The 15,357-nt window shown below is 39.1% G+C and overlaps 2 protein-coding genes across 2 annotated transcripts in view; both read right to left on the reverse strand.

Moving 5' to 3' along the window:
* The window catches only part of CMC4 (C-X9-C motif containing 4), a 540,756-nt gene that overhangs the window by 202,361 nt on the left and 323,038 nt on the right, over positions 1-15,357 (reverse strand). The gene's annotated exons all lie outside the window — the stretch shown is intronic.
* The window catches only part of CLIC2 (chloride intracellular channel 2), a 37,959-nt gene continuing 30,753 nt past the window's right edge, over positions 8,152-15,357 (reverse strand). Inside the window, exons 4-6 of the mRNA XM_050775498.1 lie at positions 11,869-11,975; positions 11,086-11,267; positions 8,152-9,978 (exon numbers count right to left, since the gene is read on the reverse strand). Of these exons, the coding sequence (XP_050631455.1) occupies positions 9,817-9,978; positions 11,086-11,267; positions 11,869-11,975 (451 nt within the window). The 3' untranslated portion in view covers positions 8,152-9,816. The remainder of the gene's footprint in view (positions 9,979-11,085; positions 11,268-11,868; positions 11,976-15,357) is intronic.

Here is a 15,357-nt window from a genome sequence, read left to right on the forward strand (position 1 = left end):
GGTTTCTCTACTGCAAAGTTACTCATCCCCATACAAATTGTCATACTCTACTCTTTAGAAGCAAGTCATTAAGTACAGCTCATACTCTAAGCTTAAGAACTGAAGCTCCACCAGCTTGAGTGGGAAAGATCTACATACACTATTTGGAAGTCCTCTGTAATGGGAGATTTACCTCTTTTCCTCCATTTATTTATTTAGTCATTTGTTTCCCTATGGACTTATCTATTTTATACTTTGTGTTATAATCTAATACTGCAATACAGACAAACCTCAGCTTATGACCATTTGGCTTACTTACAAATTTTCAAGTTTATGGTGGGTTTATTGGGATGTAATTGCATGGTAAGCTGAGGAGCATCTGGACTTATGGTTTGACTTATGATTTTTTGACTTTATGTTGGGTTTGTTGGGGTATTAAATGCCTTTTCAACTTATAATATTTCTAACTTATGATGGGTTTATCAAGTCATAGCCCCATCAGAAGGTGAGGAGTATCTATATCTTATTGCTGGAATTTTTCCAAATTTGGCAATCTTTCAGGATGACTCCTCTATCCCTTTGCCATGCCCTCATCTTTTTTTTTTTTTTTAATTCCTTACTTTCTGGTACTATGAGATTCTCCAGGTCCATCTCATATTTCCCCTGTCCTGGTCGTAGAATCAGTTATTTCTCCAAGGAGCTCTAGTTCCTTTTATTGGAGAATGATATTAGAATCCAAGGTCTTAGCACTGGGTGTGCTAGTTGCTACTAGGGTACTATTGCTTCCAGGCCCTCTCAGGACACAGGGCTAGGAAATATACATATGTATACTGCCTCATGTACATACACATGTGTAATTATTTTTGTATCTATTCACTTCTGTCAATATTAAGTTAAATGTGAGTACATACTGATGTCTCTGAATCGAATCCAGTACCACATAGTTCATCCTAGCCTTCTTTTCTTGATTATTTGTACTTCCCACCTATAGATCATTTACTTATTTTTTCAATCTTAGTATACATGTATGGCTGTTTCAGAATTGTCTACACCTATCTCCTTGAGAAACAACTTTGCCAATTAGAGTGTAATGTTTATGTATAGTTTCTTTATATTTTGTTTTATATTTTCCAGAAGAAACACTGTTTCACAAAGTTACTTTGAGACTATATGGTCTTTTAAAGTTTGGTAGAATTTCCCTGTGAAACTCTCTTCTTTGATACTTTTTAAAAAATGTTCTCTGTTTCTTCTATGAAGATTGATCTCTTTAATTTTTATATCTCTAATAAAGTTGTTTGTGGTAATCATTACTTTCCTAGGAAATTATCTCTATTATCTAGATTTTCAAATTTATTTGCATAGAGGTGTGCAAAGTAGTCTCTTATAAAGTCTTAAATTTCTTCTTCTTTTTTTTTTTTTTAAATTTATTTATTATTATTATACTTTAAGTTGTAGGGTACATGTGCATAACGTGCAGGTTTGTTACATATGTATACTTGTGCCTTGTTGGTGTGCTGCACCCATCAACTCGTCATTTACATCAGGTATAACTCCCAATGCAATCCCTCCCCCCTCCCCCCCCCCCCCCTCCCCATGATAGGCCCCGGTGTGTGATGTTCCCCTTCCTGAGTCCGAGTGATCTCATTGTTCAGTTCCCACCTATGAGTGAGAACATGCGGTGTTTGGTTTTCTGTTCTTGTGATAGTTTGCTAAGAATGATGGTTTCCAGCTGCATCCATGTCCCTACAAAGGACACAAACTCATCCTTTTTGATGGCTGCATAGTATTCCATGGTGTATATGTGCCACATTTTCTTAATCCAATCTGTCACTGATGGACATTTGGGTTGATTCCAAGTCTTTGCTATTGTGAATAGTGCCGCAATAAACATACATGTGCATGTGTCTTTCTGGCAGCATAATTTATAATCCTTTGGGTATATACCCAGTAATGGGATGGCTGGGTCATATGGTACATCTAGTTCTAGATCCTTGAGGAATCGCCATACTGTTTTTCCATAATGGTTGAACTAGTTTACAATCCCACCAACAGTGTAAAAGAGTTCCTATTTCTCCACATCCTCTCCAGCACCTGTTGTTTCCTGACTTATTAATGATTGCCATTCTAACTGGTGTGAGATGGTATCTCATTGTGGTTTTGATTTGCATTTCTCTGATGGCCAGTGATGATGAGCATTTTTTCATGTGTCTGTTGGCTGTATGAATGTCTTCTTTTGAGAAATGTCTGTTCATATCCTTTGCCCACTTTTTGATGGGGTTGTTTGTTTTTTTCTTGAAAATTTGTTTGAGTTCTTTGTAGGTTCTGGATATTAGCCCTTTGTCAGATGAGTAGATTGCAAAAATTTTCTCCCATTCTGTAGGTTGCCTGTTCACTCTGATGGTAGTTTCTTTTGCTGTGCAGAAGCTCTTTAGTTTAATTAGATCCCATTTGTCAATTTTGGCTTTTGCTGCTGTTGCTTTTGGTGTTTTAGACATGAAGTCTTTGCCCATGCCTATGTCCTGAATGGTACTACCTAGGTTTTCCTCTAGGATTTTTATGGTATTAGGTCTAACATTTAAGTCTCTAATCCATCTTGAATTAATTTTCGTATAAGGAGTAAGGAAAGGATCCAGTTTCAGCTTTCTACTTATGGCTAGCCAATTTTCCCAGCACCATTTATTAAATAGGGAATCCTTTCCCCATTTCTTGTTTCTCTCAGGTTTGTCAAAGATCAGATGGCTGTAGATGTGTGGTATTATTTCTGAGGACTCTGTTCTGTTCCATTGGTCTATATCTCTGTTTTGGTACCAGTACCATGCTGTTTTGGTTACTGTAGCCTTGTAGTATAGTTTGAAGTCAGGTAGCGTGATGCCTCCAGCTTTGTTCTTTTGACTTAGGATTGTCTTGGAGATGCGGGCTCTTTTTTGGTTCCATATGAACTTTAAAGCAGTTTTTTTTCCAATTCTGTGAAGAAACTCGTTGGTAGCTTGATGGGAATGGCATTGAATCTATAAATGACCTTGGGCAGTATGGCCATTTTCACGATATTGATTCTTCCTATCCATGAGCATGGTATGTTCTTCCATTTGTTTGTGTCCTCTTTTATTTCACTGAGCAGTGGTTTGTAGTTCTCCTTGAAGAGGTCCTTTACATCCCTTGTAAGTTGGATTCCTAGGTATTTTATTCTCTTTGAAGCAATTGTGAATGGAAGTTCATTCCTGATTTGGCTCTCTGTTTGTCTGTTACTGGTGTATAAGAATGCTTGTGATTTTTGCACATTAATTTTGTATCCTGAGACTTTGCTGAAGTTGCTTATCAGCTTAAGGAGATTTTGGGCTGAGACAATGGGGTTTTCTAAATATACAATCATGTCATCTGCAAACAGGGACAATTTGACTTCTTCTTTTCCTAACTGAATACCCTTGATTTCTTTCTCTTGCCTGATTGCCCTAGCCAGAACTTCCAACACTATGTTGAATAGGAGTGGTGAGAGAGGGCATCCCTGTCTTGTGCCAGTTTTCAAAGGGAATTTTTCCAGTTTTTGCCCATTGAGTATGATATTGGCTGTGGGTTTGTCATAAATAGCTCTTATTATTTTGACGTACGTTCCATCAATACCGAATTTATTGAGCGTTTTTAGCATGAAGGGCTGTTGAATTTTGTCAAAAGCCTTTTCTGCATCTATTGAGATAATCATGTGGTTCTTGTCTTTGGTTCTGTTTATATGCTGGATTATGTTTATTGATTTGCGAATGTTGAACCAGCCTTGCATCCCAGGGATGAAGCCCACTTGATCATGGTGGATAAGCTTTTTGATGTGTTGCTGAATCCGGTTTGCCAGTATTTTATTGAGGATTTTTGCATCGATGTTCATCAGGGATATTGGTCTAAAATTCTCTTTTTTTGTTGTGTCTCTGCCAGGCTTTGGTATCAGGATGATGTTGGCCTCATAAAATGAGTTAGGGAGGATTCCCTCTTTTTCTATTGATTGGAATAGTTTCAGAAGGAATGGTACCAACTCCTCCTTGTACCTCTGGTAGAATTCAGCTGTGAATCCATCTGGTCCTGGACTTTTTTTTTGGTTGCTAGGCTATTAATTATTGCCTCAATTTCAGAGCCTGCTATTGGTCTATTCAGGGATTCAACTTCTTCCTGGTTTAGTCTTGGAAGAGTGTAAGTGTCCAGGAAATTATCCATTTCTTCTAGATTTTCCAGTTTATTTGCGTAGAGGTGTTTATAGTATTCTCTGATGGTAGTTTGTATTTCTGTGGGGTCGGTGGTGATATCCCCTTTATCATTTTTAATTGCGTCGATTTGATTCTTCTCTCTTTTCTTCTTTATTAGTCTTGCTAGTGGTCTGTCAATTTTGTTGATCTTTTCAAAAAACCAACTCCTGGATTCATTGATTTTTTGGAGGGTTTTTTGTGTTTCTATCTCCTTCAGTTCTGCTCTGATCTTAGTTATTTCTTGCCTTCTGCTAGCTTTCGAATGTGTTTGCTCTTGCTTCTCTAGTTCTTTTAATTGCGATGTTAGAGTGTCAATTTTTAGATCTTTCCTGCTTTCTCTTGTGGGCATTTAGTGCTATAAATTTCTCTCTACACACTGCTTTAAATGTGTCCCAGAGATTCTGGTATGTTGTCTCTTTGTTCTCATTGGTTTCAAAGAACATCTTTATTTCTGCCTTCATTTCGTTATGTACCCAGTAGTCATTCAGGAGCAGGTTGTTCAGTTTCCATGTAGTTGAGCGGTTTTGATTGAGTTTCTTAGTCCTGAGTTCTAGTTTGATTGCACTGTGGTCTGAGAGACAGTTTGTTATAATTTCTGTTCTTGTACATTTGCTGAGGAGTGCTTTACTTCCAATTACGTGGTCAATTTTGGAGTAAGTACGATGTGGTGCTGAGAAGAATGTATATTCTGTTGATTTGGGGTGGACAGTTCTGTAGATGTCTATTAGGTCTGCTTGCTGCAGAGATGAGTTCAATTCCTGGATATCCTTGTTAACTTTCTGTCTCGTTGATCTGTCTAATGTTGACAGTGGAGTGTTGAAGTCTCCCATTATTATTGTATGGGAGTCTAAGTCTCTTTGTAAGTCTCTAAGGACTTGCTTGATGAATCTGGGTGCTCCTGTATTGGGTGCATATATATTTAGGATAGTTAGCTCTTCCTGTTGAATTGATCCCTTTACCATTATGTAATGGCCTTCTTTGTCTCTTTTGATCTTTGATGGTTTAAAGTCTGTTTTATCAGAGACTAGTATTGCAACCCCTGCTTTTTTTTGTTCTCCATTTGCTTGGTAAATCTTCCTCCATCCCTTTATTTTGAGCCTATGTATGTCTCTGCGTGTGAGATGGGTCTCCTGAATACAGCAGACTGATGGGTCTTGACTCTTTATCCAGTTTGCCAGTCTGTGTCTTTTAATTGGAGCATTTAGTCCATTTACATTTAAGGTTAAGATTGTTATGTGTGAACTTGATCCTGCCATTATGATATTAACTGGTTATTTTGCTCGTTAGTTGATGCAGTTTCTTCCTAGCCTCGATGGTCTTTACATTTTGGCATGTTTTTGCAATGGCTGGTACCGGTTGTTCCTTTCCATGTTTAGTGCTTCCTTCAGGATCTCTTGTAAGGCAGGCCTAGTGGTGACAAAATCTCTAAGCATTTGCTTATCTGTAAAGGATTTTATTTCTCCTTCACTTATGAAACTTAGTTTGGCTGGATATGAAATTCTGGGTTTAAAATTCTTTTCTTTAAGAATGTTGAATATTGGCCCCCACTCTCTTCTGGCTTGTAGAGTTTCTGCCGAGAGATCTGCTGTTAGTCTGATGGGCTTCCCTTTGTGGGTAACCCGACCTTTCTCTCTGGCTGCCCTTAAGATTTTTTCCTTCATTTCAACTTTGGTGAATCTGGCAATTATGTGTCTTGGAGTTGCTCTTCTCGAGGAGTATCTTTGTGGCGTTCTCTGTATTTCCTGGATTTGAATGTTGGCCTGCCCTACTAGGTTGGGGAAGTTCTCCTGGATGATATCCTGAAGAGTGTTTTCCAACTTGGTTCCATTTTCCCCCTCACTTTCAGGCACCCCAATCAGACGTAGATTTGGTCTTTTTACATAATCCCATACTTCTTGCAGGCTTTGTTCATTTCTTTTTCTTCTTTTCTCTTTTGGTTTCTCTTCTCGCTTCATTTCATTCATTTGATCCTCAATCGCTGATACTCTTTCTTCCAGTTGATCGAGTCGGTTACTGAAGCTTGTGCATTTGTCACGTATTTCTCGTGTCATGGTTTTCATCTCTTTCATTTCGTTTATGACCTTCTCTGCATTAATTACTCTAGCCATCAATTCTTCCACTTTTTTTTCAAGATTTTAGTTTCTTTACGCTGGGTATGTAATTCCTCCTTTAGCTCTGAGAAATTTGATGGACTGAAGCCTTCTTCTCTCATCTCGTCAAAGTCATTCTCCGTCCAGCTTTGATCCGTTGCTGGTGATGAGCTGCGCTCCTTTGCCAGGGGAGATGCGCTCTTATTTTTTGAATTTCCAGCTTTTCTGCCCTGCTTTTTCCCCATCTTTGTGGTTTTATCTGCCTCTGGTCTTTGATGATGGTGATGTACTGATGGGGTTTTGGTGTAGGTGTCCTTCCTGTTTGATAGTTTTCCTTCTAACAGTCAGGACCCTCAGCTGTAGGTCTGTTGGAGATTGCTTGAGGTCCACTCCAGACCCTGTTTGCCTGGGTGTCAGCAGCAGAGGCTGCAGAAGATAGAATATTGCTGAACAGCGAGTGTACCTGTCTGATTCTTGCTTTGGAGGCTTCCTCTCAGGGGTGTACTCCACCCTGTGAGGTGTGGGGTGTCAGACTGCCCCTAGTGGGGGATGTCTCCCAGTTAGGCTACTCAGGGGTCAGGGACCCACTTGAGCAGGCAGTCCCTTCTCAGATCTCAACCTCCGTGTTGGGAGATCCACTGCTCTCTTCAAAGCTGTCAGAGTCGTTTGCATCTGCAGAGGTTTCTGCTGCTTTTGTTGTTGTATAGTTGTGCCCTGTCCCCAGAGGTGGAGTCTACAGAGACAGGCAGGTTTCCTTGAGCTGCTGTGAGCTCCACCCAGTTCGAGCTTCCCAGCGGCTATGTTTACCTACTTAAGCCTCAGCAATGGCGGGCGCCCCTCCTCCGGCCTCGCTGCTGCCTTGCCGGTAGATCACAGACTGCTGTGCTAGCGATGAGGGAGGCTCCGTGGGTGTGGGACCCTCCCGGTCAGGCGTGGGATATGATCTCCTGGTGTGCCTGTTTGCTTAAAGCGCAGTATTGGGGTGGGAGTTACCCGATTTTCCAGGTGTTGTGTGTCTCAGTTCCCCTGGCTAGGAAAAGGGATTCCCTTCCCCCTTGCGCTTCCCAGGTGAGGCAATGCCTCGCCCTGCTTCAGCTCTCGCTGGTCGGGCTGCAGCAGCTGACCAGCACCGATCGTCCGGCACTCCCCAGTGAGATGAACCCAGTACCTCAGTTGAAAATGCAGAAATCACCGGTCTTCTGTGTCGCTCGCGCTGGGAGTTGGAGACTGGAGCTGTTCCTATTCGGCCATCTTGCTCCGCCCCCTTAAATTTCTTCTAATAGCTATTTCCCCATTCTTTATTTGCATATTTTTGCTTTCTCTGTTTTATTTTGATTAATGTAGCTAGTGGTTTGTCTATATTATCAATCTTTTAAAAAATAAGGATTTTGATTCATTAACTAGGTGTATGCTATTTCGATTCTCTTTTGTTAATTCTTACTTTTTTTGTTAATTTCTTGTGTTCTTTTACTTAATTTGTTGTACTTATTATAATTTTCTTTTTGTTTTTTGCTGGTGCTCTACCAACATCCCTTTGGACATTTTTTTAAAGTTGTGTTAAAAACACACAGCTTAAAACTCATCATCTTAACTATTTTGAAGCAGAGAGTTGAGAAGTGTTAAGTATATTCACATTGTTGTGCACATTTTAAATATTTTTGTTAGCTCAATATTTAATCAATTTATTTTCAATCTTTTATTTTTACTAATAGCAGTGTTTAGTGTTATAAAATTTCCTCTGATCACTGCTTTATATTTATCCCATGGATTCTGATATGAAGTGTTTACATCATCATTATTTGTTTTAGAGGTACTGTAGTTTTGGTTTATATTTTTCCTTTAAACCAAGAGTTGTTTAATTGAAGGTTTCTAAAATTTATTTTAAAATGTATAATGGGCACATAATTGTACATATATATGGGATACAATGTGGTGTTTCAATGCATGTATACACAGTATCATGATCAAATAGGTGTGATGACCATATCCATCATAATAAACATTTGTTATTTCTTTGTGGTGACAACACTTAAAATCTGCTTTTCTAGCCATCTTGAAATATATGCTACATTATTATTTGCTATAGTCACCCAACTGTGGTGAATACCAAAATTTATTCTTCCTAAGTGTAACTTTATACCCATTGACCAACATCTTTCAGTGCCTCTGCCTTCTTTCTCTGCCCAGCCCCTGGTAACCACGATTCTACCCTCTACTTGTGTGACATCAACTTTTTAAAATTCCACATATGAGTGAGATCATGTGGTGTTTGTCTTTCTGTGCCTGGCTTATTTCATTTAACATTTCAAATGTATTCTATCAATTGTAACTTGCTAGTATATTGCATGTATTCTGAAATATGCTGATGAGAGGATGTATCTCAAAGGTTATCAACATGATTGCATTTCTCTGCCACCTAACCATACACTATACATTTATCTTGACTCTGTGGTTTTCAAGGACAGTACTTTGAACTTGCTCATTGCCTTACTTTTCTTTGAACCTATTAAAACGCTACTTCATTTAAATTTTATCTAAACTCCACCTTTCCACCAAAACCTAAAATAACCCCATATTTTCCTTTTTAGATGCTGCACTTATGCTTGTGTTTCTCCTTTGAGGGAGCAGTAGTTTAGTTCAGCTTTTGTTTCCAGATTTGAATGATTTAAGAGTACTTTAACAAGTGAATCTGAATATGTATAGTAATGTAACATTTTAACTTTTGCAGAAAGTTTTATAATTATCTAAAGACTGTTTACCTTATCCTTTTATGGACAACAACAAGACCTTTTGGTCAGTCACATTTCTTATTTTCCTTTTCATTTTTATGAATAAAAGATTCAGTTGACTTTGTTTCTGGTTTTTTAAAATTATGTTTTATTTAATGAGTGCTTCTTCATTTAAAAATAATATAATCTGGTCACAAAGGCTACATTCTCATCTCTGGCCATGAGATGGTCATAGTTCTAGGCGTCAAATGCTGTTCTACGACCAATTGATCTTGATCTCTTCCTAGAGCTGATTTTAAAAATCATTCTTTTAGAATCTGCCTCTCTGATATGCTCACTCTGAATTTGTTATTTGTATCAGAAATAAACTCATGTATATATTAAACTAGCAAAAATGTGGAATTATTTTAGCAATTTGTATGGAAATGTTTCTAAGGAGCAGGGTGAGATTGTACCTCTACTTATGACATTTATAACTGCAGACATCTATTTAGCTTATATGTATGCATTCCAGGAATTCAAGCAAAGGGCAAAAGATCATGATGCTTTCCATGTCATTCAGGATTGCAGTGGTTTGCCATACAAATAAAGAAAATTAAGTAAAAGTGGGAAGACCTGTAAAATACAGTGGACAGATTGTTTATGGCTAACAGAAAATACAGAGTTCCTTTTCATAAGAGAGTTGGACAGAAGAAACAGTATTTTTCATATTCTTATTTGCAAAAACTTTTCTAATATGTCATTAAGTAAAATCTGATCACAAATACAGCCTTTTCTCCTGTAAGAGCTGTCCTAACTCTTCTGTTTAGCTACACTTGCATAAGTATTTTCAATTTCTTTGTCTTCAGGACACGTGTGGGTAAATTCTTCACGGGCATAGGCATTGTGGAGATAACGCCAGACTCCTGAGAATTCTGCTGGAATGTCAAAGTCACGATATTTCTTGGCAGCAACCTAGAATTTTGCAAAAAAAAAAGAGGAAAAAGAAAGGCATCAGTAATATGTCTACTATGTAGAAATATATCTTAGAAGTCAAGATTATCAAAGGCATCTTATCGACACAAAAAGCACTATAAAATAAACTATGAAGTAGACTCGAATCTTGGACTATTTTGATGTTTTGTCTACAAATGTTGACAAAACCATATGCTTACAATCATGTTTATATTGATTCCATATTTAATTATGACTATATTTAGTGGAAGGAAGCACAGAAAATGAGCACATATCCACCACCACTAGACTAAGAGTTTATTTAGAGTCCTGTCTTATTTCTTTACGTATTCTCTGTGTTTGGCATAGGACTCAGAGAGTAAATTCTGCATAAGTCTGTGCAATAAATATTTGTTAAATTTATGATTAATTCATCATAATATGAATAGCCCAAATTGGTTATTCCCTATTATGATCTAGGCACTGTTCTAAGCATTTTAAATGCTTTAATTTATTTAATTCTCTTAACAATTCTGTAAAATAGGTAATATTATTATCCTTTATAAAATAAAGACAAGACAGTGGAAAATACCTTCTGATTTAGAAAGAAAGAAACAAGTTTTGGCCGGGCGCGGTGGCTCATGCCTGTAATTCTAGCACTTTGGGAGGCCAAGGCAGGCGGATCACTTGAGCCCAGGAGTTCAAGACCAGCCTGCGCAACATGGTGAAACCCTGTCTCTACAAAAAGTACAAAAAATTAGCCAGGTGTAGTGGCATGCACCTGTAGTCTCAGCTACTCAAGAGGCTGGGGTGGGAAGACTGCTTGAGCCTTGGAGGTGGGGGTTGCAATAAGCCTTGATCATGCCACTGCACTCCAACCTGGGTGACAGAGCAAGATCCTATCTCAAAAAAGAAAAAAAAAAAGAAACAAATTTTAATACTTCCCAGAAGAGATCATTATGGATTTTCTGTCTAAAGAGAAAAAAGAGATGTAGATACTACACATGATGATGATGATGATAATGACAAAGCTATAATATAATAATACTGCACTGGAAGGTCACTGTGCTTTGTGCTGGCAACTGGCAAACCCCTCCCACCCATTCAGCCTGCCCTATAAAGACTTACTTTAATAATGTTCAGCTTGGGTAACAAGCTACAATCAGCCAGTGTTAGCTGATCCCCATCCAAGAATTGTCTTCTGGAAACTGTGGGTTCCTCAGCACTGTCTGGATCAATTTCATCCAGAAGTGGGGTGTTTAAGTAGTCATCCAGACGCTTGAATTCTTTGAGCAGAGATTTTTCAAAATCTGAGGCAATGAAGGACTTGTAAATGTATTGTCTTTTGACTAAATACAGTCTAAATATGCTTTCCTCACATTTAGACACCTCTATCTATACATACTGCTTACACTGGCTCTTCAACATCTAGTTAACTATTTAGAATGCTCAACTACTCACTGATACGACAAAGTAAGATCAAATAGTGAGTGTAAATCTTTTGGGCTTTTCTTAGGGAGGTGCATTGTCAGGAGAGTAAAAGAAAGAAAAGTGATACGTGTTATCCAACTCAGAAGAGTTAGAAAGTGAAAGAAAAAACACAGTTCTTGTGACTCAGAGGACAATAAACCTATTTAAGAATGTTCATGGGAAATGGTAGGTGCTACAGTTTAAGAAACCTTAAAGGTACACCGTCTTGCAGTTAGTTCACATCTGGTAATTGCTATATTGAATCTTGAGTTCTAAATCTAATAAAACTTCATGCAAGGGAATTTCAGAGGAGAGAACAGACAATGAGGGGAAGACTAGGCTAGTCCCCCAAATATACTATATATTCAGGAAAATTCTATTTTTGCTGAGTAAGAGTATGAAAAGTGAGGAAAAATGGAGATTTAAAGAAAGGTATCTTACTCTTATTTGCCTCCTTTTGTGTATTCTTAATGTATGCAGAAAACTTGGCAAAGAGGTTACAGCCCACATCAAAAGACTCCTTGTACTTGGGACTCAGGTGAGGGTACCTTAAAAAGAAACACGAGTCAACTATCATTTGCACATAACATGACAGAGACCAGGTGCCCTAGCTTGCACTATACTGAAAATGGAAGTTCTGGAAAATTGCGCTGGAAACTAAACACCCTTAGAAGTCTCTCAGTAGAAGTTTATATTTTTTTCCAATCTCAGAACACTTTAGTTTCTAAAGTTCACAGGGAAATCAGTTGTCTGGAATCCAAAGCTCATTTATCTATTTCGGCTGGGCGCAGTGGCTCACGCCTGTAATCCCAGCACTTTGGGAGGCTGAGGTGGCTGGATCACCTGAGGTCAGGAGTTTGAGACCAGTCTGGCTAACATGGTGAAACCCCGCCTCTACTAAAAACACAAACATTAGCTGGGCGTGGTAGTGGGCGCCTGTAGTCCCAGCTACTCAGGGGGCTGAGGTAGGAGAACTGCTTGAAGTTGGCAGGTGGAGGTTGCAGTGAGCTGAGATCGCGCCATTGCACTCCAGCCTGGGGGACAAAAGTGAAACTCAGTCTCAATAAAAAAGAAAAGAAAAAGAAAAATATGATTTCAAATATTGCAACTTATAAAACAAATGATGGAATAAATTGGATGGAGAAAATGGGAAAAAAGTAGCCAAGATATCCTCTCTTAGTAATACAAAGCTCAGTTAGCATAATTAAATAAAATAATGTAATAATATAATTCGCCACACTAACAAATACAATAAGAAAACCTATATGATAATGACTAGATGTGGAAAAGTATTCAAGAAAAAATCAGCACCTCATGGAGATATCTGTGCTCCCATGTTCACTGCAGCGTTACTCACAAAAGTCAACATATAGAAACAACCTAAGTTCCCATCAATACATGAATGGATATAGAAATTGTGATATATATATGTATACTAGAATATGAATCAGCCTTAAAAATAATGAAATCCTGTCATTTGCAACAACATGGATGAACCTGGATGACATTGTGGTAAGTGAAATAAGCCAGGCACAGAAAGACAAATACTCTATGATCTCACTTACGTGTGGCTTCTTTAAAAGGTCAAATATATAGAAAAAAGAATAGAGCAGTGATTACCACGGACAGTGGGGGGAGGAAATAGGGAGATGTAGGTCGAAGGGTACAAAGTTACAGTTATGTAGAATGAGTAAGTCTAGAGATGTAATGTATAATATGAAGACTAATAATATTGCATACTGAAAATTTGCAAAGGATAGATTTTCGGTGCTCTTACCATATAAAAAGGGTAACTATATGAAGCGATGGATATGTTAATTTGCTTGACTGTAGTAATCATTGCACTATGTATATGTATATCAAGACATCATGTGATATACCTTAAATATACACAATACAAACAAAGGCTAAAACACTCAATTCCTTTTCATAACACAAAAAACTCACTGCAAGCTAGAAGTGGTCAGGTCAAAAACTTAGGTATCTAACCTGATTCCTCTCTTTCCCTCTAACTTGACATTTGATCTATCAGCAACTCTGGTCAGCTTACCTTTCAAAATGTATCCAGAATCTGTCCACCTCCCCTGCCCCTGCCCAGTTCAAAGCCTATATTACTGTAACATCCTCCTGACTATTATCCCTACTCCCATACTTGTCCCTCATACACCTGGAATATTCTCCACCCATAGACAGAGCAATCATGTTAAAATGTAAGTCATATCATGCCTTTCCCCTACTCATTATCCTGCAATGTCCTCATCTCAGAGTTAGAGCCCAAGTACTCATAGTGGTCTACAAGAACCCACATGATATGAGCCACCTTCTTTCCCACCCAATTAACCACCCAGAAGCCAGAGTGATGGCTTTCCCCTACTCAGTACTCTGCAATTGTCTTATCTTATTGAGTCACAGCCTAATTCATTACAGTAGCCTATAAGGACCCACATGATATGATCCCACCTTACCTCTCTTCTCTCATATCCCTCACTCGCTCAATTATGACACAGACTTTCTTGCTATCATTCAAATAGGCCTGGAAAGCTCCTGCCCCAGAGCCTTTTAACTTGGTCTGCCCTTAGATGAGGGAGACATATGCATTTTCTCTCACATATGTGCATGCCTTGCTCCCACTTTTCCTTCAGGTCTTTTTCATGGGTATCTCTTTCTAGTGAAGCCTTTCTCTGGACGCTCAATGTAACACTGCAACGTCACTCCTTTCCATAATATCACTACTTCTCTCTTTTGCTTTATTTTTCTCTTTAGCAGGACAGTTTTAAATTACCTGTGTTATGCCTTCCCCAACCCCAGGCAACACAGTATGGAGAGAGATGCCCTTTCTTTGGGAGAAGAAGAAGTAAGTGAACACCAGACTTTGCCTTAGACCCAAACACTGAGCCCAAAAAGTCTAGCCCTGGACAGGCCATGATTACCCCAGACTTTAGGCTGGTCCCCACAGACTTGGGCACTAGGCCAGCCCTTGTAGCCCCAATGTCCAGGCCATCCCTGCAGATGTAGTCTCCCATCCTTGGGCCAGTAGCCCCAGACTCCAGACTTCCTTCAGCAGCAGGTCATACCTCCAGGCTTGCACCCCTCCAAGACAGCCCCTTCACTTCAGGACAGCCACTGTACCCCCAGATTCAGCTTTCAGGCCCTCTCCATCACAAGACTAGCATGTTTGGACCCCAGTTTAAGGCAAATACCCACAGACCCAGTATCCAGACCAACTCAGCTCCAGGCTGGCCTTCACACTCCCAGGCTTTGAGTCTGTCCCAGTGCCACATTGACACCCATGGACCTCAGCTCCAGGCTGGCCCCCATGGCCTCAGGTACCAGGTCAGCACCCAAAGATTCAGCCTCCAATATAGCCCTTATGGGTACAGACTCCAGGCCATCCCTGGTGGCCCCAGATTTCAGGCTGGCCCATTCAAGCTCAGGCTTCAGGCCCAGACCAGGCTCCAACCCAGCCCAAAAAAGGCTGGCCCACACAGCCCTAGGCTTCAGGTCCAACCCAGTACTAAGCTGGCCTCTTCAACCCCAGACTTTGAGCAACAGTAGCAGAATACACATTATTTTCAAGTGCATACAGAATATTCACCAGGATAGATCATATGTTAGGCCACAAAACAATTCTTAACCACTTAAGAAGATTGAAATTATATCAATTATTTTTTCCAACCACAATGAACATCCTTGTCTTGTTTCTGATCTTAAGGGGAAAAACTTCAGTCCTTCACTATTGAGTACAATGTCAGCTGTGGGTTTTTCTTTTTTTTTTGTTGTTTTATTGGGTATTTTATTATGTCAGGAAATGTGCTAAGTGCTATAAATGCATGATCATATTTCATCTGTGCAATGTATTTTTTTCATTTCTTTTTTTATTATACTTTAAGTTCTAGGGTACATGTGCACAACATGCAGGTTTGTTACATA

This window comes from Macaca thibetana, chromosome X (genome assembly GCF_024542745.1).
Source record: "Macaca thibetana thibetana isolate TM-01 chromosome X, ASM2454274v1, whole genome shotgun sequence".
NCBI lineage: Eukaryota > Metazoa > Chordata > Mammalia > Primates > Cercopithecidae > Macaca > Macaca thibetana.